The sequence below is a fragment of the Protopterus annectens genome, chromosome 13.part0, assembly GCF_019279795.1.
Source record: "Protopterus annectens isolate FY-2018-M chromosome 13.part0, PAN1.0, whole genome shotgun sequence".
Taxonomy (NCBI): Eukaryota; Metazoa; Chordata; order Ceratodontiformes; family Protopteridae; genus Protopterus; species Protopterus annectens.
The window spans coordinates 1196809390-1196837133 of NC_056747.1; the positions used below are offsets into that span (position 1 = coordinate 1196809390).

The window sequence follows — 27744 nt, forward strand, 5'->3', positions numbered from 1 at the left end:
ATATACACGTGCCACAAATATATGCCAGTATTTGTAACTTTGCCCAGTAGCACAATAAGCATCTGTGTAACTGAGCTTTGTGAAATAAAGTCTCTCGGGCACTGTAATCCTCTTGAAATTACTGTATTGCAAGAAATCACCTCTTATCAGTATAAGAAACCTATCAGATAACTGCACAATCAGTGTAAATGAACTGGGCAAGAGAAGCTCAGTCAATAACATTTTGAAGTAATTGCACTTTGCGAATAAGCCATACAGAGCACACTGAAGCTTCCCCAAAATGGAGGTTTCTTGCTAGTCAGTTCTTTACCGTGCAAGAAACACACTGTAATGGCGGTGCTGTGTGAATAGACACACCCAGCCAATAACATTTCGAAGTAATTCCACTTTGCGAATAAGCTGTACAGAGCACACTGAAGCTTCCCCAAAATGGTGGTTTCTTGCTAGTTAATTCTTTACCGTGCAAGAAACACACTGTAATGGCGGTGCTGTGTGACTAGACACACCCAGCACAAGAAACTTTTCGAAATGGCTATACTTTGATTGTACTTCATGAAATAGTTGCACTTTGCAGACAAACTCTTCGAAATGCATGCACACACTGTAAACACTTTTACACACTTTGAGATACTTCAAATAACTCTATGTATCCCCTTGACACAATACAAAGTCGTAGTTATGCCAGAATACAGCACTTTGCCAAAAAAATATGCAATTACCTTGCTTTATTAATGCTTAACGTGCCTTTTTTGCCCTTATTGTATTATTTTTGCTCATTTAATCGCTTTTCATGTCCGTTGTACTTTTCTTGTGCTCGTTTTACTCTAAACATGGCCGTTTGCCTTAAACATGTATGTTTTGCTGTAAACATTTTAAGACACCAGTGGCCAGCATTTGCAGCATATAAACACCTCCAAACCAAAAATAATAAAATAAATATTTATTTACGTATAAATGCAACAAAATGCACTGATATCAATTCAGACCGGTTTCGGCTATCCAGCCTTCATCAGTGAAAAAGCATTCTTCACTGATGAAGGCTGGATAGCCGAAACCGGTTGAAATTGATATCAGTGCACTTTGTTGCATTTGTGCTTAAATACTATTTTATTATTTTTGGTTTGGAGGTGTTTATAGGCTGTAAATGCTAGCCACTGGTGTCTTACTATGTTATGGTATGGCCGAGCACACCGTACTTGCGAGGCATTTTAGTTTTTATTGCTTTAAACATGCTCATTTTGCTTTTCTAATTATCGTTTTGTCAGATATCTTAATTTTAAACATTTCCCTTAGTTAATAAACATTTTGTGCCTCCCGCTTGTTTAATAATGCTGCTCGTGCCCTCATAATGCTCTGTTTTATCTTTTTTATAAAACAAGCAGTTTGTGCAAATTCTCATTACATTTGAATCTTTTCTGGCTCTCTTTCATTCCTGTTTCTCTTAGTTTACCTTCACGGTCATCTGTGCACCTCATGGCTTTGAATATCATTCTCTGGAATCCCGGTTCTGACACCATGTCGCTCTCCTACTTTGGACACAATAAAAGAGTCTGTGGGTTCTGTTGAAGCAGCTTTATTATATGCAAACACATCAAGATAGAAGTTTACTGACTTTAACTTAAGTGACTTGTATACAAACTACTGCGATTATACATACTTACTCCCTGGCTACACTCTCAGAATGGCACTTGGAATAGCATGTGCCTGGTATTTATATGTGCACATTCAGTCCTTGATATGCTTATAAAGACACATCACATGCACTCTGATCTTCACCCTTGGACTGATACCAGAAGCCAAGTCAATTGTTAGTCAATCATTTTCTGTTTGTATTGTGGCATCATCCTTGGAGAAGGTAAAATGGTGCTTAAGGCTAGGCTTATACCTGCCTCTGACACTCTGAGAGTTTAGTTATGTCTCTCTCCATATAGTCCAATGAGGTACGTCTCAAGTCATTCACCCTCACATGGACTATGACTGAACCCTCACATGGACTATGACTGAGTCATATTGCTATTTGAGAATGAGTGACTTGAGTGCTTAAGTGACTTGACAGATCCTGGCACCTGACAGGCAGCTAACTGTAACCTGTTCCTATCCAGCCTGGGGAGGGGAACATCCTTGTGTCTCACAATGGAGTCACCTATGGACAGTATATTAGGTTTTTGTGGTGTTATCCCTTATGGGCTTATTTGTTGAGACACTGATGTGTATGTTACTGTGTTGTGGTTGTTTATTTTGACTAAAAATTGATTTAGTGTAAAATGTTTGACATGTTTAATTCTGAGTTAATTCAGAAATGATCAATGTGCAGTAATGCACAATACCTCATAGCAAATTGATAAAACATAGAAACTTTGTTTGGGTTTCCTCTTGTAACAAAGATGTTATTTGTTCAAGAAACAGATTAGTTCACAATTCAGATTTGTTGAACCCTTTTCAAGAATATAGACCAAATGGTTCTGATTAGAGACCTGACAGTAATTGTTTCTAATACAGTTTAGGGTCTTAGCTGTCATAATGTGATACCAGTAAAAAATAATTGTAAGATTTTCAAGCTGTTGACTGATTTTTTTTAATGCTCTGTGTTTCTGTCTGGTAGCAGCACATGATACATTAGTGTTTAAAGCTGGTAGTTGTATTCCTGTACAGTTTAGTGCCCCATATGTATATGGCATTGCATGGTTGGTTAGTTCTCACATAACAGCATGGTTCTTACTTCGCAAGCTTGTTACAGCAAGGATTTTATGTGAACCTTGATGCAACATTACTGCTTTTCTCTTTGTTTCAGAGCACAGGCAGCTCAGAGGTTTAGCCCTCTGCACTGACTGACTTTGTTTCTGTCTTTACGAACTAGTAACCAAAGAAACAAACTGTTAAAATTTAGAAAACAGGCAACCTTGTATCCGGAAAGCAGACTTATAAACAAAAAATAAGCCAAGAACGAAACTTCTCCTTAACGCATAAATTTAATATCACATAAAACAAGCGTTTTCGCCGTGACTCCTGTCACAGCTTCATCAGAAAAAAACAATTAGGACAGCTAAAAAACACCCATTTAAATAATAAAAAACAGGAAGTGAACAAATAAATGCATTTCCTGCAAAGCTCATTATACAGGTTAATATACAAACCAACAAATCGTTACATTGCCCAATAAACAAAATGATAAGAAAATATATAAAAAAAACTTACTGAAAAAATGTAAATATATATTACAAGTCTTAATTTAGAAGTGTATATAACTAATATATGTATACATGAACATATTTACATTAGTATTTAAATAATGCTAATAAAACTGCAATATTTTTAAAAATTATATATATGTCCTCTGTGTTAAGAAATACAAAAACTTCAAAAAACTATTTGAATTCATTAACCCACAAAAATAAATAAGTCACCTAAAGTAGCTCTTTAATTTTAATACAGCCGATATATTGCAGTTTTCATTAAGACCAGGTGGTCTGAATGCATCTAATTTTAACTGCCATATCAGTTCTACGTTTTCAAGAATTAGAGAAAATGGACCACCTCGAATCGTTGAAACAACTTGGTCTATGCCCATGAAGCTAAAATTATGACCTGGATTGGTATTCACGTGTTTAGCTAAGGCATTTTCCAACAAGGATTTTTTTATTGCATATAAGTGTTGATATATCCTCTCTTTAAGTTTACGATCAGTCTTCCCTATGTAAAATGATGGACAACAATTACATAGGGCGATGTAAACAACTGATTTTGATTCACAGGTGATCTTATGATGGATTAAAAACTTTTTCTTCCTCACTATAAATGAGTTACCTGTTCTGATAAATTTACACCAGTTACAGAAACCACATTTAAAAGATCCCTTTAATCTAGTGAAAACATGAGAACTTGCTGTATGTTGCAACAACTCTTTTAAATTACTACCTCTTCTATAAATAACGAAGGGCCGGACTCCTAGCTTGTCAGTTAAAGATGGAGAGTTTATAACTAACGGCCAATTTTTTAAAATAATAGCCCAAATGCTCGATGAATTTAAATTATATTGTGTAATAAAACTCAAAGAGAAATTTCTACCCTGTTGTGTACTAGTAACAAGAAGCTCGTGACCAGTAGTTACGTTATCAGAAGTCGGAGGCACAGGGTTATGTTGGTCAAGCAAAGGTTTATAAATACCTTCAACCCGTTTGGAATCAACTTCATAGATAAGCCCATCAACAAGTGACAAAGGGTATCCACGGTTAGTGAATAAGTCCTTCAAAAACTGACATTCATGTCTAAAGTCTTCTAGTGTGCTGCACATCCTTCCTGCACGAACTAGTTGTCCCTTAACAATAGACTTTTTTTGTTTAGATGGATGGGAACTAGAATAGTGCAGGAAGGAGTTGCAGTAGGTCGGTTTTCTAAAGATCGTAGAATAGTAAACACTTCTACTAAGATCCTTAGCCAATCTCACATCTAGATAATCAATTTCAATTGTTGAAAATTTATGTGTGAATTTTAGACATTCTGTAGTAGCATTTAATGAGTCTACAAATGCTTTTGCATCATTTTCACTACCCCTAAAAAGGATGAATATGTCATCCAAAAATCTCGTGTAGTACGTAACATACCCCATAAGGTTCTCATTGGCCATTAGAAAGTGCTTTTCCCAAAAGGCTACAAATAAATTAGCCACACTCGCCCCACAGGGCGAGCCCATGGCTATTCCGCACTTTTGTAAGTAAAACTGCTGGTCAAATAGGAAAAAGTTAGAAGATAGCACTATATCTAAAAGTTCAGTGACTATATCTATCTCAACCTGAGGTGCATTTAAATCATTAAGCAGCAGTTGAATCCATTCAAGTGCCTCAGTGTGTGGGATAGATGTATATAAATCGATAACATCTATTGTCAAAAAGTTAGAGTCAAAGTCAAATTGTATGTTGTTAATGTCAGACAAAAAAGACCATGAGTCTTTACATATTGTCGAAATTTTTCTCACATATTTAGACAAGATGTTATCGATTAACTTTGAACAAGGGTAGGTCATAGACGACCTCCCATCAATCAGTGCCCTCATGGGGGGGTTAGTTTTATCCTTGTGTATCTTCGGTATTCTGTTTCTGTCTTTACAGTTGGAGTAATCAGTGAGCAGGAATGTATCAAAGTAGATTCTATAACTGGAAAAGGGAAGATGAAGTACGTTAGGGTCTATTTGTTTTACTGTTAAGAGCTCACAGATTGGAAATGCAGGTGGCACACCTCATGGAAGCCATTCACATATCAAGGATGAGTCTTAATGAACGTCCTAGACAATGCAGATGCTACCATCAATTTAGGTATTTTCAATTTTACTAATTTTTTTTCACAAGTGTACTGTATGTATTCCCTTCTTTGAAATGTGTCATTAATGAAATGCCCTTTGTCTTTAGGGAAGCAGTCCTAATGTTGCATTAGCCCTTATAAGTCAGCATTGCTGCTTTATTTATGGCATTCTTCACAATCAGAGGAGACCTTTATTTGAATTGCTTAGTTCTCCCACTGCTACCACCAGTTCCTTTCCTGTTATGAGCCACACCATTTGTTCTAGAAAATTTTGGGAGGGTGTTTTTGGTTGAAAATGAAATTTTGCTTCTTTTTTAACAAAGCATACAGTTGGTACAGAGTATGAGAATATAAGTCATAGGTTCATTTTATGGACTGTACTGGCTTGGTTTGCTCAGGGGCATCATTTCTCTTTGAAACATTAATGCTTTGTTTCTTTAATGGATTCATCCTGCTTGACCATATATCAGTATTATAATGCGTTGTTTGGGGCTGAAATGTATTATAGTTTGCTTGAATGTGCAGTAGTGGAGAACAGTTGGACTTCACCATTTCATTTTGTGTAGTTCTCAGTATTACAGTAGTACCGCATTTTGTCAACAGCTATAAGGTTCAGGCAGATTCTGACAGATTTTTAATTCTGTTGTCACCGCCCCCCCCCCCCAAATCCATTCCTCCATCTCCTCCTCTTACAGATGGAACTAACAAAACAATTGTTGTTTTTCATGTAAAAAAAAAAAAAAAAAGTACAATGTATATGCTCAAGTTGTCATCTTTCTTTCTATCCCCCGAGTACAACCAGTACTTTAGCGTGCCTCCTACAGCACTATAGTACGGGAAGGCTTACTATCAAAATCAGGAATTGCACATCTTCGTATAGCGTTACAGTGAATGCTTGTTTTCAGCATCTCGTAATATTGAACTGAAAGTGGTTGCATTTATATTGGTGAATGTGAGTATACATTCGCTAATATGAAGTCTACCTTCTGAATGGAGATCGCAGTACTGTGTGGATCAGGAAATTTATCCTTTCCCTCACTGTAGTGTGACCTTGGAGTTGGTATATATAATATGTGGGGGGGTGCAGGGGGGCTTGGCCTCCTGCAAAAACTAAAAGGAAACCTAGGCATTCAAAACCAGAACCTAGAGAGTTTACATGTCGATCACCGTGTTTATCGCGTTTGAAATTTGTTGTATACGAACTTTCTAAAATAGACATGTAGCTGATCTTTTACTCAAATATTCTGCAGTTCCTGATTATGAGAGTAAATTGTATAGGAACATGTAATTATGGAGAATGCTAGATCTCCATTTGTAACATCACTTGGTATTCCAGACCTGCAGTTACACAAGGTCTGTTGCTGTCCGTTATCTCCTAATCTCCTTCCTAGGTATGTTTTTGGCTTATAAATTCAGAAGGACGAAATAGCATTGTTTGCTTCAACTGCAGTATTTGTTTATGTATTTAACAGGATAGACCTCAGATCCTAATGGACTAGTTTCAAGTTCAGCCCAGTGACAACCGTAGACATTTCAGTGTAAGCAGTCAAAGAAGTAAACAGTATGTATAGTATAGGTAAGCATATGGTACATAAACATTGATTAGTAGACGAACCTTAATTTTTGAAAGCATTATTGCTTTTTTATAGTATTTACATTGCGTAGGATAGTTATAGAGGCTGAGGGGTAGAAGAATGAGTAAAGAGAATGAGAAAAAAATCTAGAAGGTTAATATAGTATTTATCAGAAGAGATTTTTGGAACCATGGATGTCTGTACAAGTAGTGTTATAGTAGTGTTATAGTAATGTGGAATAGATGTGTGCGTTTGTTGCATGATAAAATAGAAGGAAAACTAGAGAGAAAGACAGTACTGTCTTGTATGTCATAGGTGCTGAAAGACTGGAAATTAGAGCTTGCTTTTTGAATTGGAAAGTAGCAACTATGAAAATATAAAGCAACAGAGAGCAGTGTACTGTAACTGAATGAGACCAAGACCCATAAGCTGCACAGCAATATCAGATAGAAGTAATAGTTTGTCCGCATAACCTGCACAGGAGTATTTAGTACATCTGTACTGCTGTTATTTTGGGTAACTAATACCTCCATAAAAGGCAAATTGATGCCTTGTTTTTATCCACTAATTTTCATTTTTTCTGAAAATTTGAACACATTGTTCTTGCCTGTTTGGAAGTCATATAGTTCATAATACATATGCGTAATTAAAGTTTATCCATTATTTCCTAATCATATTCGTAATTAAACCTTGTCAATTATTTCCTCGTCAGCATTGCACTGTCATCATCTTGACTGTAGTTGCAGTGAAACAGGATATTGTACACACTTTTTTTTCTGATCAGTTTGCACTTTTTTTTTTTCTTTTTTGTAGAAAGGGGCCAATCAGAGCTCCTGATCACCTGAGAGCAACTGTAAGATGGGACTACCAGCCAGACATATGTAAAGACTACAAAGAAACAGGATTTTGCGGCTTTGGTGGTAATTTTATAATTTGATTTTAAAATGCAGAAAATAATTGTAAATGTTTTGTTTTATTTAAAATGCTGCTTTTAATAGTTTTGCTGGGATAGCATGCTGATTAACATTAAAATAGTTTTTGGGAGCTTTACAAGAAAGCTGAAATTAATTGTTTGATAAAGTGCAGAGTAAATGGAGGCAAACTTCTGATGAAGTGTTTTAAGGGAGTGTCTGCGATGGCATTTGCTTTCACTGGACTCGTATAGGTAGGTCGTTGCAGGAAGCTGGTTTAAGTATTAAAATAACAGGAATATTTTTTCAGTATGCTTGAAGGATTGTAGTGTGCCATTTTCCTTTTATCTACAGGGACGATGAAGGATGAGTTTGACATCTGACTACCCCAGAGTTGGAAGGAAGGTGCTGTCAAACTTGTGTAGATGGCCACTTTCCTAAAGTTAATATTGCCGAAGACTCAGCAGTCATTTGTTTAAGTGCTGCCAGTATACATCACTCAAAGCTGTAAAAATTTATCAACTGAAATCCAAGACTGCTGAAAAGAAAATTGTCTGATATGGACAACACAGTTTACTCTGAGTTATTTAGAGATAACTAGTGCCAAGGCTTACCATGCTAAAGTATGTTGGCAGGACAGCATTATCTTTCCTGTTCATAGGTGTGTACTAGGCTAATGGCCCTGGAGCCTTTACACGCCTAGCCCATAGGATTACCCTGGCATCGTGCCACTCTACCTTAGTTCCCAGCACCTCTGTCGAGTAGAGCCACTGGAGTGATCCTGGGGTGAATTTTCTATTTCCCATCCACTCATCACGATTTCTCTTGAAGGCCAGTGAGGTGCTCTGTTTGACATGTATGGGAAGTCTATTCTATAGCATGGGCAGTCTCTGGGTTATGAACCTCTCCCTCCAGCTTATTCTGTTGATTGTGGTAATGAGGTTGAGGTCTCTGGAGCGTCTGGTGCGGAGGGATTGGGATTTCTTTAGATTTAGCACTTCTAACAGAGCTGGGTCAAACATGGCTTTGTAAGTTAAGCAGAGAGTGCGTCTAAGTAGGCAATATGAGACCGAGAATAGTTGGAGTTTTTTGAGTCTGTCCATATAGGACAAGTATTTTAAGGCCTAGGATCCTCTTTGTGCGGCCTCTCCAGTTGCAGGTGTCTAGCGAGGTGCATGCCAAATGGGGCATTGTACTCTGATTGGCCTAATGAGGAAAGAGTAGAGGAAGACTATGACCTCTTTCTTCCTGGATGCAAAACCCTTAGTAATGAGATGTGCCACATAGAAGGGCTTTCTGACCACAGTGGCAATGTAGTGCTCAAAAGAGACATTGCTTGTCAGCCTGTGTTCCCAGATCTGTTATAACGCCTTCTGTGTTCAGTGGACTACCATCAATGTGATAATTCGTGGGAACTAGGGTTTTTCCAAAGGGGATGATGACCCATTTTTTTGGCATTGAGCTGAAGGCCATGGTTCTGACACCAGTCGTTGATCTCAGTGAGGCCTTTCTCTAGGATATCAGCATCACTTGGGGAGTTAATAACTCCCAACTTGCAATCATATGCGGACTTTGTCAGCCAAAGTTCCTTCGTGTTGGCCTGGACTTCAGAGAAGTAGATACCAAACAGGAGAGGACCCAGGATCGAACCCTGTAGGACTTCACTCATGACTGGTCAGCAGTCTGACTTGGAGTCAGCTACTTTAAACACTGTGGGTTCTATCTGTGAGCCAATTTGCAACCCAGCTAGTGATATAGGAGTTGATGCCTAGCTTAGTGAGTTTTTCTATGATTCCCGAGTGGGGAATGGTATCAATGACCTTGGCCAGGTCAAGGTAGGCTGTATGAACCACCTTGCCTTCATCCACAGCTCTGGTGACTGACACAAAAGTCGACCAGATTGAGCAGACATGATCTACCCTTCACAAAACCAAACTGTGTGGGATCCAGAGTTTGGAGATTCCCTACAGCCTTGTTAAGTCCATGATGATTCGTTCCATAGCTTTGCATATCAGACTCGTCAGGCTAATGGGGCGATAGTTCCCAGGGTTTGTAGTCGCTCCTCCTTTGTGGTGAGGGATGACTTGCAGTGCGGCATTTGGTAGGGACAAAGCCTGAGGTGAGGCTGTGATCGAACAGGGCACACAGGTGAAGATGCCAGTTCACTCTGTAGTTCATGTAGAACATAGCTAGGGATATTGTCAGGTCCCATAGAAGCTGTATTCTTGGCCTTGGACAGTGCTGTTTTAACCTTTGCAGCAGCAATACTGTGTACCTGGAAATCTACTGGTATTGTGATTGGTCCTTTGGTGGGGGAGAGAGGGGTAAAGTTGGCACTGAATCTGTCTGCCAGTATATTGGCAATATCTGTTGGCTCGGTATAGGAGGTACCATTCTGCAGTAGCTCAGAGCAAATCTGGGTATTGCTGTGGAGATTCATTACATAACTATAGAAGGCCTTGTGGTTGTCTTTACTATTTGCTGCAGTTCTGTTTTCATAGCTAGCTTTAGAGGATTTGCTGAGGGATCTTTTTGTTGAGGCTGATAAGGGAGTTTTTCCAGTCTTGGGACTTTACCTTATTCTGCATCGGTTTCCTCCTCCTATAGTAGAGTTTGTATATGGCAGGGGACCACCAGATTGGCTTTCTTTTTTGGAGGAGTGCGTCTTGCTTCTATTGGGTGTGGAGAGTTCCATGCATTTGTTTATATGTTCGTACAGTGCATTGGTGTATGATTCAGCAGTCATGCAACTGTTCTCCATTTGCATGGGTGCCTTGAAGTTTGCCACCTCTGTTTTTAGGAACCTAAGGTTAGCTTTGGAGAAGTTTTTCATGGTGGTTACTTTTGCAGTTGGGGGGCGGGGGGTGGATTTCCAAGGTAATTAGTTTGTGGTCGGATCTAACCAGAGAGAGTTGATTATTGGTGTAGAGCAACAGTCGCCCATGTTAGTAATGACCAGGATGTTTCTACCTCTAGTGGGGGTAAGAACGAGTTGGTCCAGGGCATTGGAATTAATGAATTCAAGGAAACGTTGGGCAAGTGCATTGGTATACGAATAGTTTTCCCAGTTAATGGAGAGGTAGTTGAAGTCGCCCAGTATGAGAGTGTTAGGTTGGACCCTAATATTTTCCAGGGTGCTTAGGAATGTCGAGTGTGAGTCTTGGGACATGGTTGGGGACCTATAGCAGGCTACGACCTGAATCGCTGTCTTACCCAATGTTAGCTGCACCTGAAGTATCTCTGATGCATTATGTTGGGCTACCAGTTTGGAGGTGTGCACATCCTTTATGAATATGGAAACACCACCGCCTTTGGAGGTTCGTTCCAAGTTCTGGGGCCGAAAGGTGTGGAATGAGTTATAGCCTGGTAGTGCAGGGGTGCTTTCTGCTGCCTTGAACCAGGTCTTTGTTACAGCACAAATGTCGATTTTCTCCATTTTAAGGAGTGGTTCGAGCGAGTGCATTTTGAGATTTAGACTTCTAGCGTTGAGCAGCATGACCCTCAGATTGCATTTGTTTGTAGCTGTTACGGTGGTAATTTGGTCATTGTAACACCACCTGAAAAAGGAACTATAGGGGTGGCAAGAGTCTTGGCCAGTATTCGGAAATCCATGGGTGACAGATGCAGGCCATCTCTGGCAAAGCATCAAGGTTTGTCAGTCATGTCATCCCAGGCAGACAGATACTGGATCCCCTTAGAATGACACCATAAACTTAGCTAGTTGTTGAAATCAATCATTTTTGCTTGTACTGCAGTATCATTCTGGATGATGGTAGGAGGCTGCTTAGGGCTAGTGTCATACCCGCCTGGGCTACATAATCCGAGAGCTCCTCCATGTCCCTCTTCATGTAGTCCAGGGAGGTAAATCTCAAGGTCATTTACACCCACGTGTACAATGACATAGTCATATTTGTACCTGATGTTCATCGTGTTTCACTGTTGCAGTCATTACACTTGGGTTATCCTGCTGGCAGGCTACCCGCAGTCGGCCAGAGTTCCAAAGTCTAGGTCCGGCGTCGGTTGCTGTCGCCTCTTCCCTGACGTCAGTGCACCAGGGTATAAAAGCTGCAACCAACACCATTTTCTTCAGTCTTTCTTGCTGCGCGGTGCCCGAAGCAAAAGCAGTTCGCAAGTGCCAGTCGGCCGACTCCTGAGATTTTCGAAATTGAGTTTCAGAACCGAAGTCTTCAATAAAGCTAAGTACCCCATTGGGGAAACTTTTACTTGCTCCAGACCAATGTCAGTAAAAGTTAATAATTGTATTTCTTGTGGGAAGCAAATACCATAAGGACTTTCACTCTTACTGTATTCCTTGCCAAGGCCCTGACCACGATGTTATAAGTTGTCAGTTTTGTGCTAGATTCAACAAACGCACTATTAAAACGTCGGTATGATTTTGCTTTACATTATTTTTGCCGAAGGTTTAACTACATAATGCCGTCGGAACAACCGACCGGAATTTATAAAAAACGCAAAGACAAAGAAAAGGACAGGCATCCGAGGTGCAAAGACAAAGAAAAGGACAGGCATCCGAGGTCCAAAACCGATGACAAAGCCTCTTCTAGGCCATTCGCCAGTTCTCAGTGAGGCGCTTTTGCAGCCCCTGACACCCACTACCTCAGAGCCACAGGCCGGCTCCAACAGCCATGTGGAGATACTGAGGCCTGTGGAAACTCAAGGTATTGGGCCTGCGGAAAATATTCCCTCAGATGGGTCCGGAGCCGCTGAGCAGGCATCGGCTTCTGAGGGTGTTTTCAGACCTTCACAGCTTATTATTAAGTCAACTACAGCAACCAAGGCAAAGTCAAAAACACCATTAAAGACAAGGAAACAAGTACAGCATTCTTCTGAACAGTCATCCATGCCAAAGAAACAGATGCTTAAAATGGCCGAAGACCTAATTACTTTAATCAGGGGTTCCCATCCCCCTCCTGACAAAAGGCCTAGGCAAGACACCGACTATGATTCCTCTGACCAGGTTTCTATTTCCTCTTGATTCCTCTTCTGATCAGGGATATTCTCTCCCTCCCTATGAGGACTCTGATGCAGAAGAGTCTATACCTTCAGCCTCTCCGCCTGAGGATTATTCTTTTGGGGAAACCCTGCACACCATGAGGGAGCATTTCCATTGGGAGAGCCAGGATTACTCAGAATCCAAGAAAAGGCTCAGAGACTTTCTTTTATTGCCTCAGCACAGGCCCCTGTTCCCCCTGTGCTTGATATTATTGATGATGTTTTCTCTGAATCCAGTCTGTCTCCTGATTCTTTACCCCCTGCACCAGTCAAGCCAGACAGGTACTACAGGGTCCCTGACTCTCATAAATTTTTTTACAAAAACCCTGCTGCAGACCCAGAAACAATTTCTCAGGGTCCTAAAGGGGTTAAGGCTTCCACTGCTAAAAATCCTGTCCTCTCTGATAGGGAATCCAGAGCTCTGGATAGATGGGGGGAAAAAGTTTACACTTCTGCTACTTTAGCTGTAAGGGCTTTAAGTTACCAGTTTCACATGCTTAAATATCAACAGTACCTCATGTCCTTGTTAAAACAGAAAATGGTTACAAACTCAAAGTCCTGACAGTAAGGAAATGCAGGATTTATTTCATGCAGCTGAACAAGTGGGAAAGCATACTCTACAATCTGGTTTTGATTCATTAGAGGCTTCTTGTAGAGCCGCAGTTACAGGCTCTGTCATTCGAAGGCATGCTTGGTTGAAAGAACAAAGTTTACCTGAACATGTTAAAGTGAAATTATTGGATACTCCACTACAGCATGATACTTTGATGTTGAGGCAGAAGAGGTGTTAAAGAAAATGGAGGATAAAGCAAAATCAATGCAGACAGTAAAGGATTTCTTACAGGTTCAACCACCCAGGTTTAGCAGAAACTGGCCTTCAAAATATCCTTTCCGATGTCAGACAGGCCACAGAGGGGCAGATACAGATGTCCAGGAGGCAGATCTCAGCCCCAAGGCTCCTACAGACCTAAACAGTGGGGTGCTTCAGCCCCCAAAGGAGGAGAAGACAAATCACAACCTTATAGGAAACAGTCCCAATGACTTCCCTCTACAGATGCCAAGCACTTACCTTTTGGCAGCACCCCTAGGGGGAAGCTAGCACTTTTCTCAAAAAATTGGCACATAATCACCCAGGACAAATGGGTACTGAATATTGTTTCTCAAGGTTACAGATTCCACTTTCACACCCTTCCAAAATCAAAAGGTATGCCGGACCTGCCACAAAACCAATGGACAGAGGCACAAAAACAAATTGCTGCTCTCATGGATTTGGGAGCCATTCAAAGAGTACCACAGCAAGAACAGGGACAAGGATTTTATTCGAGACTTTACCCAGAAAGGACAAAGCCTGGAGACCAATACTGGACTTGTCAATCCTAAATACTTTCCTGGATGCTCCAAAATTCAAAATGTTAACACTACAGCAACTTGCAGAAGATACCTCAGATTCATAGCTGGCTCAATGCATTACCAATTCTCTGCACTGCCCTTTGGCTTATCTACTGCACCCAGGGTCTTCACAAAAATGCCTGGCACCAGTAATTGCATTTTGCAGACAAAACGGAATTCAAATATATCCCTACTTGGACGACTGCCTTATTCAAGCAGAGCGCAAGGACATTCTTCTAAAGCATCTGGCATTTGTAAAAAGATTACTAATTTGCCTAGGGTACACAGTAAACGAAAAGAAATCAAAACTAGTGCCCTCTCAAGAGATATTATCCCTAGGTGCAAGCAACTGCCCAGATGGCTTATCTCACGCCAGACAAACAAAGGCAACTGACTCATTACTTTCAAATGATGACAACAAAGACCCAGCTCCCTGCAAGAAAAATTCTGCAGGCCCTGGGCTTCATGGCGTCCTGCATTCTACTAATTCCATATGCAAGACTGCATATGAGGAAACTACAATGGTATCTAAAAAGTGTTTGGACTCAACATTGCCACAGCCTGGAAACAATCATAACTTTAATTCCCTGCCTACAACAGGAGTTTCGATGGTGGTCCCAGGCCTGTCACCACAACAAGGGACAGCCTTTCACTTTACCCACAGCCAGGCAGACAATAACGGGTGCATCGGATTATGCCTGGGGGGCACATATGGCAGGAAAATGTATTCAGGGCATGTGGCCCAAGGAACAAATGCATCTTCACATCAATCAAAAAGAGATGCTAGCTGTACAGAATGCCCCGACAGCTTTCAAGTACCTACTACATCCAAGACAACTATTAATAAAGACGGACAATACCACAGTTATGTGGTACATAAACAAGCAAGGGGGCACACATTCCTACCCCCTATGCAGGCAAGCCATGACTTTGTGGAACACAGCACTGACCTATCAAGTACATCTGCAGGCACAATTCCTGCCAGGAACAAAAAATACACTGGCAGATGAACTAAGCAGAAATCTCATGGATCCGCATGAATGGAAACTAAATCCACAGGTGTTCAGCATGATAATAAGGAAATGGGGACGCCCAGACATAGATCTTTTTGCCTCCCCTCACAATTGCCAACTACAGAAATTCTGCACAAGAACTTATCACTCTCAAGCATGGAAAGTGGATGCTCTATCATTCAGCTGGAAAACCAAGACAGTTTATGCCTTCCCTCCACTGCCTCTTCTTACCAAGGTGCTCCTAAAAGTCAGACAAGAGAGGCCAAAAATTATCCTGATTGCCCCAGACTGGCCACACCAGCACTGGTACCCAATCCTAAAGGGCTTGTCTCAAGGCCCAGCCTGGCCTTTACCTCAAATTCCTCATCTTCTGACTCAACAAAACAATCAGATTCTGCACAGTCAACTCAGAATCTTAACTCTGGCAGCTTGCCAGATAATGTAGCCACTTAGACTGCGTCTCTCTAAAGCTGTTATGGATGTCATTTTAGAAACCAGGAGGCCCAGCACTAGGAAGTCTTGTGCAGAAAAATGGAAGAGATTCTGTGCTTGGAACCAGGCTCAAGGGCTCGAACCACTTGTTCCAAATATACCTCAGATTTTACAATGCCTAACTGAGATGCTGGACAAAGGCCTATCCTTCTCATCAATTAAGATCCATGCCTCTGCCATTTCAGCTCATTACAATACGGAACCTCCTATTTTTTCACATCCTCTACTAAGACAGTACCTCAGAGGGGCAAAAAACATAAGACCCCCAAGGAGAGCACCAATACCAACCTGGGATCTCAATTACCTTCCTTCTAAACTGGAAATTTGCCTCATATATTTTTTAGTTGTTTCTCTTGTTGCTGTCAGTATGATCTTACTTTTGACATCCTCTCATCTGCTGAAAGGGTGTATATATCTATAAGTATTTGTGCTTATGATAGACAAAAATTCATCACAAGAATTACCACATTCAGTATTTATTTGACTGGGCCCCCGAACATAGTACAGAATTTAGTGATGTGACTAGAGAATTTAGTAAGACCACCATGCTTAAGAGGTTGAAAACTGTTTTCTGTTTGTTGACAGATAAAAGGCTTGACAAAGACAGAAAAGATCAAGTCCTTGCAAAACTACTTTGGATGTTGCTTTATCGTCTCCCAGAACATAGTCTTCTAAACTGTTCACAATGCTTCTCGACTCTGTGCTCTAAAAACAAAATCACTCTCGTCGTTGGTCCTACCATAATAGATGCTAGTTCAAGAACTGTCGGAGATTAGTCCAGGAGCTCTCTTGCAAAGAGTGTGTATGTTTATGTACCTCCCATTTGAAGCTGTAGGCTCCTACTACTTTGTAGGACATTACAAGGCCTCTGTTTGTAAAGGCCCCTTTCAGTCCTACGGTTTCCTTTCTCCAGACCTTATATTTACGAGTCTGTTCATTGAAAAGCACTGTGAAATGTTCCATGAAGCTGTCCTTCTTTGTCAGAATCTTTTAGTCCCAGGTCTGGACCGTTCATCATTTGTGGACAAAGATTACATGCATTTGAATTAGACTATTGTTATTCAATGACAAAACATATTGTATGCAGACCTTTGCCTATACCTCTGAAGTTTTATGAGAGAAAAAAGAAAAACAATGTATTTGTCTTTGCCAACAGATGGAGAGCAGTCATTTTAGGGGTCTTGTATTAACTCCTTCCAGAATCTGATTTAAACCACAAGAATGCTGTTTACCATCTTCTGCCCACCCCATGTTTTGCAGTTGTTAACTTTATGTGTGAATACTTGACTTGGCTGTTGGGGATCCCTGTTCTCTAAAAATGTCATCCAGATAAGATACCAGGACTTTGACATCCAAGTATCTGCTCCAAAAAGAGCAGATATAAGGTACAGAGCACCAGTAGATAAAGCTAAACTCCATTAACAGCCAGGTGGTTGAGACTGCTACTGTTTACCTTTTGTTTTGTGAGGTAAATAAGACTTTTTGTGATCATTTTGTGAGGAAAAGAAGACTTTTTGTCATCTTTTGAATGCGAATCTGTATATCTTGGATGTGGCAAAACGTATATACCTTTGACAGTTTAACCAATGGATTATTAAACTATGTTGCACATGTGGTTTCCTGTCATAATTCCATTCTTGGTCATGTACAGGAATGCTTTTAGAATTTATTAAAGGATGACTTTCGAAGCTTGAGAAATAAAATGCTACAACAAAGTTGGTGTACACATGCTAAAGCATTCATTTTGAGAGAGTAGAGTATTTCAGGGCATCTACTTCAGGTGTACCTGTGTTGGGGCAGAATTTTATTCTGGGATTTAAAAACTTGACTTCTTGATGCTCCAGTCTCTGCCGATACCCTTTTTGCAAACCTGCTGACAATATCTTAGAAGAACTTTAAATAAAAGGAAAAAAATAGTGTTATCATGCAGCTGTTTCACACCCTCTTTCAAAAATTTTGCAGAAATTCTCAAATCAATAAAAATATAAGCAAACTCCTACTGAAAGACTGCATGGAAAGAGACAGTCCTCCTCAACAGATTCTTAAGTTGGCAAGTCAGATCAGCAGCAGATAAAGGTCCAGATGACTGTTGATCCATCTAAATATTCCTTTACTCACCTTTTGGAGGCAGTTTCACTTTCTACCATCTTCTTCTTCTTTTGGCTGCTCCCGTTAGGGGTCGCCACAGCGGGTCATCTGTTTCCATTTCTTCCTGTCCTCTGAATCTTGCTCTGTCACACACCTGCATGTCCTCTCTCACCACATCCATAAAAACCTTATCTTAGTCCTTCCTCTTTTCCTGTTACCTGGCAGCTTCATCCTTAGCATCTTTTTCCCAATATACTCTGCATCCCTCCTCAGCACATGTCCAAACCAACGTAATCTTGCCTCTCTGGCTTTGTCTCCAAACCTTCCAACCTGGGCTGACCCACTAATATACTTGTTCCTAATCCTGTCCACCCTTGTCCCACCTAGTGCAAATCTTAACATCTTTAACTCTGCCATGTCCAGCTCTGACTCCTGCCTTTTTGTCAATGCCACTGTCTCCAACCCATGTAACATAGCTGGTCTCACTACCCTCTTGCAGACCTTCCCTTTCACTCTTACTGGTACTCGTCTGTCACAAATCACTCCTGACACTCCTCTCCACCCACTCCATCCTGCCTGTACTCTCTCCACCTCACCTCTCTTCCACACTCACCATTATTCTGAACTGTTGATCCCAAGTATTTAAACTCAACCACCTTCACCACCTCTACTCCCTGCATCCTCACCATTCCTCTATCCTCCCTCTCATTCACACACACATATTCTGTCTTAGTTCTGCAGACCTCCATTCATCTTCTCCCTAGACCTATCTCCACCTCTCCAGGGTCTCCTCCACCTGTTCTCTACTCTCACTACAGATCACGTCATCTGCAAACATCATAGTCCACAGGACTCCTGTCTGATCTCATCTGTCAACCTGTCCATCACCATTGCAAGTAAGAAAGGGCTCAGAGCTGATCCTTGATGTAATCCCACCTCCACCTTAAACGCATCCATCACTCCCACCGCAGAACTCAAAGCTGTCACACTACCCTCGTACATATCCTGTACCACTCTTACATACTTCTCTGACACTCCCGACTTCCTCATACAATACCACAACCTCTAGGGACCCTGGCATATGCTTTTCTGTAAGTCCAGTCCACAAAGACACACTGCAACTCCTTCTGACCTTCTTTGTACTTCTCCATCAACACACACAGAGCAAACATTGCATCTGTAGTGCTCTTTCCTGGTATGAAACCATACTGCTGATCGCTAATCATCACCTCCTTTCTTAACCTAGCTTCCACTACTCTCTCCCATAACTTCATGCTGTGACTGATCAGTTTAATTCCTCTGTAGTTACTACAGCTCTGCATATCACCCTTATTCTTAGAAATCGGTACCAAAACACTTTTTTTCTCCATTCCTCAGGCATCCTCTCACTTCCAAGATTTCATTAAACAATCTAGTTAAAACTCCACTGCCATTTCACCTAAACACCTCCATGCTTCCACAGGTATGTCATCTGGACCAACAGCCTTTCCATTCTTCATCCTCTTCATAGCTATCCTTACTTCCTCCTTGCTAATCCACTGCACTTCACGATTCACTATCCGCACATCATCCAACCTTCTCTCCCTCTCATTCTCTTCATTCATCAGCACCTCAAAGTACTCTTTCCATCTGCTCAACACACTCTCCTCGCTTGTGAGTACATTTCCCTCATTATCCTTTATCACCCTTACCTGCTGCACATCTTTACGGTCCCTCTGTCTAGCCAGTCGGTACAGGTCCTTTTCTCCCTGCTTAGTGTGTCCAACCTTTCATAAAACTTTTCATACGCCTTATCCTTAGCCACCTCTCTCTTTGCCATGCACCTCATCTCCTTATACTCCTGTCTGCTTTCTTCATCTCTCTGACAATCCCCACTTCTTCGCCAACCTCTTTTTCTGTATACTCTCCTGTACTTCCTCATCCACCACCAGGTCTCCATGTCCTCCTTCCTCTTTCCAGATGTCACACCAAGCACCTTTCTAGCCATCTCCCTTACTAGCTCTGCTGTAATTACCCAGTTATTCTGAAACTCTTCACTGCCACCCAGTGCCTGTCTTAACACCTCCCTGAACTCCACCTCACAATTACCCTTTTTCAATTTCCACCATTTGATCCTTGGTGCTGCCCTCACACTCCTTCTCTTCTTGATCACCAATGTCATCCTACAAACCACCATCATATGCTGCCTAACTACACTTTCCCCTGCCACCACTTTCCAGTCTCCAATCTCCTTCAGACTAGCCCTTCTACATAAGATATAATCCATCTGTGTGCATCTTCCTCCACTCTTGTATGTCACCCTATGCTCCCTCCCTCTTGTTAAAGTACGTATTCACCACAGCCATGTCCATCCACTACCATCTGACCTTCTGTATTCTTTTGCTTAACACCATACCCTACCCATCACTTCCTCATCCCCTCTGTTCCCTTCGCCAACATGCCCATTGAAATCTGCTCCAATCACCACTCTCACCCTTGAGCACAGTCATCACCACTCATCCAACTCGCTCCATAATTTTTCTTTCTCATCCATCGCACACCCAACTTGTGGAGCATATGCACTAGCAACATTCATCATTACACCATCAATTTCCAGCTTCATAAACATCACTCTATCCAACACTCTTTTCACCTCCAAAACGCTCTTAGCATACTCTTCCTTCAATATAACCTCTACGCCATTTATCCTCCCATCCACACCATGATAAAACTATTTGAACCTGCCTCCGATACACCTAGCCTTGCTCCCCTTCCATCTGGTCTCTTGCACACACAATATACCAACCTTCCTTTCGTCCATCATACCAGTTAGCTCTCTCCCTATACCAGTCATACTGCCAACATTCAAAGTTCCGACCCTCACTACCACAGTCCTAGTCTTTACCTGCCTTCGGGCATGCCTTTCCCCTCTTCTCTTCCTTCGGCAAACAGTAACCCAATTTCTGCCAGCGCCCTGTTGGCCAACAGTACTGGTGGCGATCGTTGTTAACCCGGGCCTCGACCGATCCGGTATGTATATCTGTACTGTTGTCCGCATGTATGATTTGGCAAAGTTTTTACACCGGATGCCCTTCCTGACGCAACCCTTCCCATTTATCCTGGCTTGGGACTGGCACAAAGAAATGCACTGGCTTGTGCATCCCTACATGTCTGATAATCCACTTTGTCAAATAAATGGACACTTTCTCAAGGTTATACTAACAACTTTTTTTGCAAAATGTTTACTCAGATTACATTCCAGAAACACCCAAACAGATTTATGAGGCTGTAGTACTGATGAAACGCCCATACAGTCGACCCCATAATACACCAAAAAGGCGGTTTCTATTTCAAGCTGTTACTTGTTGTATCCAAGCATGACTTATCCTGAAGGACAGTTCTTGATATAAAATATGGACCAATTTGCAATTACAAAGAAGTTCAAATAGATGACCTTGAAAGGCATTTTTACCTTTTAATAGAAAAAAATCTTAAAAGGCAGTGCTGGATGTGGAAAACACCTACCTTCACATATCCATAAGGCCTTCACAGAGAAAATGTTCTGAGGTTCCAAGTACCTCATTCCCTCTTTGGGTTTGACTCATCTATCTACTGCACTGAGGGTATTTACCTGATGTTAAGCACTAATTTCTACTCCTATAAGGAACAACACTTAATACTTGGATAACAGCACAATCCAAAGAACTACTTCTGCAGTAGTGATTCTCCTCCGAACCCTGAAATCACAGTAAACTACAAGAAGTCCTCTGTTTGTCCATTGAAGAGAGCAACCTTTCTTGAATCCTTCATAGCTTCTGCTGAACTTAAAGTATTCATCATCCCGGAAAAATGGATGCAGCAGTAGTTCTATAACATCTTTCATTTCTCTAGATTGTTGCAAAAAGATAGTACCTTAGGGCTGTGAGTTGCATGTTATGTATTTGGATGGTTTCAGTGCAAGTTTACACATTAGAAAACAAAACGTAGGTTTTGAAGAACATTTGAAACCAAGGCATAAACTTCCTGGAAATCATGAATTTTATTTATTTTATTCTTGGAGAACATCTGCAGACAGAAATGTCCTTTCACCTCCAGGAGTGAAATATTACCTGAAAACAGACTCCTCAGACTTTGCTTGCGCATTCAAGACCCTTTCGGTTAAAGGTTTCTGGATTCCTCAGGATAGGTCTGTTCACATCGGCCCAAAAGAGTTTTGACTGTTTCAAGACCCTACCAGTTCAGATCCAGTAGCTGCACATCCTTCTGTTTGTAGAAAGAGGATCCAAGTTTGGAATTGAGGGATGCATCACACACACCAATAATGTGCAGATGTTGTTCTTGTTTCACTGTTGCAGTCATTACATTTGGGTTATCTGCCTGCAGGCAGCCCTTGGCCGGCCTGAATATCGAAGTCTTGGGTCCCGCGTCGGATGCTGTCTCTTCTTCCTTGACATCAGTCAGGGGTATAAAGCATGCAGCCGACGCCATTACACCAGTCTTTCTTGCCACTTGGTGCCTGAAGCAGAAGTAGTTTGCAAGTGCCGGTCAGCCGACTCCTGAAATTTTCATTTTCGAGTTTCAGAACCGAAGTCTTCAAAAAAGCTAAGTTACCCCATTGGGTATCCTTTATCTGGGTCTATATTAAAACATCAACTTTTTAAAAAGTCGAATGTTCTAATATCGACCCCTATTCAGCGAACGCTGACAATATCGAACGTGCAGAACAGCAAATTTTTTCCCAGGGAAAAAATTCGCCGTTAGACACAGACACACACATCTAACCCTACATTAAACTGTACATACACCACTAGCTATCCACTTACCTTAACCCAAACCCTAACTTGAAGGTCCTTCACTATCGTACACTCAACTCACCTACACCGCCCTAACCCTCACGTCCACACAATCGCACACTTACCTGACCCGCGCCCTAACCCTCACATCCACACAATCGCACACTTACCTGATCCCGACCCGCAACTTTCCACCACAGTGCTGAAAATAGCAAAGCCACAGGAACGGCCAACCGAATTCCTACCCTAGGAAGAAATTCGGTGTTCTGCAGCTTTGCTATTTTAAGTGTTCGCTGAATAGCGGTCGATATTGGGACATTCGAAATTGTGAAACTTATATGTTCTAATATAGACCCCCCCTTTTTCTTGCTCTAAACCGATGTCAGTAAAAGTTAATAATTGTATTACCTGTGGAAAGCAAGTTCCTCATAAAGGTTTTCATTCGTACTGCATTTCTTGCTTAGGCCCAGACCACGACGTCCCTGTCGGTTTTGTGCCTTATTCAGTCCTCTAACTATTCGTCGGTCCATTTTTGCAGCAAGCTATTTCAGTACTCTTTTTTTTTTAATTATCCAGAAATGGCTTTGGTAAGCCATCAGACTACCGACATTCTGGAAAAACATAAAGATAAAGACAGAGACAGACTGCATAGGTCCAAAGCTGCCGACAACACTTCAGTTAAGCTAATCACCAGTTCGCCGGTACTCAGTGAGGCGCTTTCGCAGTCCCTGATACCCGCTACTTCAGATTCGCAGGCCTCTACTGAGACCCATTCGGAGTCCGGTATGCCACGAGATGCTTCTTCGACTATGGAACCTGCGGATGTCTGTACCTTGGATGGGTCCGGAGCCGCTGTGCAGGCACCGGCTTTTGAGGGTGTATTCAGGCATATGGACTTGCATTTCAAACTGACACCATCATCTTCAAGGCCTAAAACTTGATCCACGCCTAGAAAACTGATGTTCAAACCACATAGTCAGGCTCATATGCCTAAAAAACAAATGATAAGAATGGCTGAAGACCTTATTACTTTAATTGGTGGAAGCCAGCCTTCTCCCTCTAAGAGACCTAGAATTAATTTTTCTTCTTATTCTTCTGATCAGGATTCTGAAATTTCTGTTTCTTCTGATTACCAGGATTTGCCCTTATCTACCTATGAGGATTCTGATGCAGAGGATACAATTCCCTCCGCTTCCCCTCCAGAAGATTTTTCTTTTATAGGTTCATAGGTAGGTACTAGGCTATTGGCCCAAGGGCCTACGTAAGCCTAGCCAACAAGGTTCCCTGGCTTACGCCGCCCAAGAAAGTTATTTTCCCGTGCCACTGTTGAGCAGACACACAGAAGTGATCCCCGGGATGTATTTTCTATTTCCCATCCACTCATCAAGATTTTTCTTGAAGAGTGCTAATAAAGAACTTTGCTTGACATAGATGGGTAGCCTGTTCCAGAGTATGGGAAGTCGCTGGGACAGGAATCTATCCCTCCGGCATGTCCTGTTTATTGTGGTGACCAGGTTTAGGTCCCTAGAGCGTGTAGCTCTGAGGTATTGGGATTTCTTTAGGTGTAGCATGTCCAACAGCTCTGAGTTTGACATAGCTTTATATGTTAGGCAGAGATCACCTCGGAGTAGGCGATACGCTACGGAGTAAGCTGGAGTTTTTTGAGACCGTCAGTGTAGGGCATTTGTTTGAGGCCAGTAATCCTCTTTGTGACGTACTTCTGTGGCCTTTCCAGCTGCTGCAGATGTCTTGTGAGGTACATTCCAAAAGGGGCATTGTACTCTATAATGGGTCTAATGAGTGTAGAGTAGAGAGGAACAATGACCTTTTTTTTTCCTGGATGAGAACCCTTTTATGATGAGGTGTGCCACGTAGAAGGACTTCCTGACTACTGTGGTGATGTGACTATCAAAGGAGAGACTACCGTCCACCTGGGTCCCAAGGTCTCTTATCACACATTCGGTGTTAAGTAGATTGCTGCCTATGTGGTAGTTCATGGGTACAGAGTTTTTACCAAAGGGGATGACACTGCACTTTTTGGCATTGAGGTTGAGGCCATGGCTCTGACACCAGGCATCTGTCTCAGCGAGGCCCTTCTGTAGGATGCCCACATCATTTGGGACTTTTGGAGAAACCTTGCACACACTTAGGGAGCATTTCCGCTGGGAAAGCCAGGATTACTCTGACTCCAAAAAGGGGCTTAGGGAATTCTTACTCCTACCACAACACAGGCCTTTAGCTATCCCTCCTGTCCTGGACATTGTAGATGATGCCTTCTTGGAATCTAGCCTGACCCCAGACACTTTACCTCCGGCTCCCAGGAAACCTGACTGGTATTAGAGTACCTGACTCTTACAAGTTCCTTTTTAAGAATCCTACTGTGGACTCCGAGACAATTTCCCAGGGACCTAAAGGCATTAAGGCTACTACTGCCAAAAACCCCACCCCCTCTGATAGACTTTCCAGGGCCTTGAACAGATGGGGTAAGACGGTATACACTTCTGTTACTTTGGCCATTAGGGCCTTAAACTGCCAGTTTCATAAGTATCAGCAGCCATATTAAGGGACTACTTAAACAGAAAATGATGTTGATTCCTGCCTGTGCTGAAAATAAAGAATTACAGGATTTAATGCATTCTGCTGAACAAGTTGGTAAATTTACTTTGCAATGTGATTTTGACTCTTTAGAAGCATCTTGCAGGGCTGCTGTCACTGGGTCTATTCTTAGAAGGCATGCTTGGCTTAAGGAGCAAAATTTGCCAGATCATGTTGAAGCTAAATTACTGGATACTCCCTTAAATCAAGACCGGCTGTTTGGCGACAAAGCAGAAGTCGTCCTTAAAAATATGGAGGAAAAAGCTAAATCTATGCAAGCTGTTAAATATTTCCTGCAAGTACAGCCTCCCAGATTTAGTAGGCATTGGCCTTCTAAGAGTTGGTCCTTTCCTGTCTCTTCCAGGCCTTCAGTCCAAACCCAGGAACAGCAGACCACCTAGGCTACAGTCTCAAGGTGCTCACAGGCCTAAGCAGTGGGGGGCTTCCACTTCCAAAGCTGGAAGTAGTAAGACATCCCCCTATGGAAAACTGTCACAATGACTTAACCTTAAACCTTCCCAGCTCTGCTCAACTGCATGCTCCCTTAGGGGGAAAGATCGCACTGCATGCAAAAAACTGGGAACTCATTACCCAGGACAAATGGGTTTTAAATACAGTTTCCCAAGGATACAGATTCCATTTCCACACCTTACCAACCCCAAACGGTTGGCCAGACCTACCTCCAAGTCAGTGGGCAGAGGCTCAACAGCAGGTTCTGTCTTCTAAGTATCAAGGCTATTCAGCCTGTCCCAGCAGAAGAAAGGCGACAAGGTTTTTACTCAAGACTTTCCTGGTACCCAGAAAAGATCGCTCCTGGCATCCTATTCTGGACCTCTCTATTCTAAACACCTTTTTGGTAAGCCCAAAATTCAAACTGTTAACACTTCATCAGCTAGCTTCCTATGCTAGGCAAAGATGCCTGGTTGGCAACCTTAGACTTAAAGGAGCTTACTTGCACATTCCAATAAGGTAATCTTGCAGGAAATACCTACGCTTCAGAGCAGGTTACATGCACTATCTGTTCTCTGCACTTCCCTTTGGCTTATCTACTGTGCCCAGGGTATTCACAAAGTGCCTAGCTCCAGTCATTGCATTTTGCAGGCAAAGAAATATTCAAATATATCCATACCTGGACGATTGTCTAATTCAGACAGAAAGCCAGGGCATGCTACTAAATCATCTGGCATTTGTAAAGAAACTCCTAACCTCACTGAGGTATACCATAAACGAAAAGAAATATCATCTAGTACCCTGCCACACAAATTGTATTCCTGGGAGCAATATAAGGCTACACCTCCAACAAAAAGCAAATGCACCAGAAAGCTGAAATACACTAAACAAGAAGAAATGTATAGCCAAGAGAAGTCAGGGGGCTGGAGGGAGGGTAACCAGAACTGCAGCAGTGAATACACTCTAACATCTACATTTATGGTAAGTGTACACAACTGTACTTATCTCCCTGAAAATTAAAATGTACTGGTAGAAACGCTGAGAAGACCGATCTGTCTAGCTTACAAGTGGATGCTGAAACCTAATTTTTCATACGATAGTAAATCTTGAAATTTCCAGAAGTGGATCTCCCTGCAGGTCATTTCTGCAGTTGGCTACTATTGCTTTACTATGTATGGAAAATGGAGGAGTCTGTATTCAGTAAGAATAAGAATCGATCTGTATCTTCCCTGCTATTCCAGTGATGCAGAAAGTATTTTCTAAAACAAGACCAGACAAATCACTGTTCATTCCCATTATTCCAACCTGTGCAAGGCAGCCACCATTGCCCTAGTTCATAGGTATTTCAGTGGTTCATGTGTGTGTACTAGGCTAATGATTCTGGAGCCTTTACAAGCCTAGCCCATAGGATTACCCTAACATCGTGCTGCCCCACCTTATTTCCCAGTGCCTCTGTCGAGTAGAGCCACTGGAGTGATCCCCGTGGTGAATTTTCTATTTCCCATCCACTCATCAAGATCTCTCTTGAAGAGGGCCAGTGAGGTGCTCTGTTTGACATGTATGGTAAGTCTATTCCATAGCATGCGCAGTCTCTGGGTTATAAACTTGTTTCTCCAGCTTGTTCTGTTGATTGTGGCAATGAGGTTGAGGTCTGTGGAGCGTGTGGTGTGTAGGGATTGGGATTTCTTTAGATGTAGCATTTCTAACAGAGCTGTGTTAGACATGGCTTTGTAAGTCAAGCAGAGATCGCCTTACTAGGCTAATGATCTGTGAGGGTCCTTACTAGGCTAATGATCTGTGAGGGTCTTTAAGAAGCCTAACCATACATTTCCATGGTACTTTTTTGGCTCTTGTGTTCTGTTATGAGTAACCAAAACTACTACTACTACTACTTTGTTTTCTTTCGGCTTTTCCCGGTTAGGGGTCGCCACAGCGGATCACCTGTCCGCTCGTGATTGGCAGTGGAGTTTTACAGTGTCGAGTTACCAGCCCGGCGCCCAACCTTCCACAGAAGGCACACATGCACACACTCACACCTAGGGCCAATTTAGTGTCCAATTCACCTACAGCATGTCTTTGGGATGTGGGAGGAAACCGGAGCACCCGGAGGAAACCTACGCGACCACAGGGAGGACATGCAGACTCCGCACAG

At 41.9% G+C, this 27744-nt stretch overlaps 1 protein-coding gene across 1 annotated transcript in view; it reads left to right on the forward strand.

The window, feature by feature from the left end:
• RNF113A (ring finger protein 113A) overlaps positions 1-27744 on the forward strand; it is a 379605-nt gene that overhangs the window by 209556 nt on the left and 142305 nt on the right. Inside the window, exon 6 of the mRNA XM_044055201.1 lies at positions 7683-7789. Coding sequence (XP_043911136.1) covers positions 7683-7789 — 107 coding nt within the window. The remainder of the gene's footprint in view (positions 1-7682; positions 7790-27744) is intronic.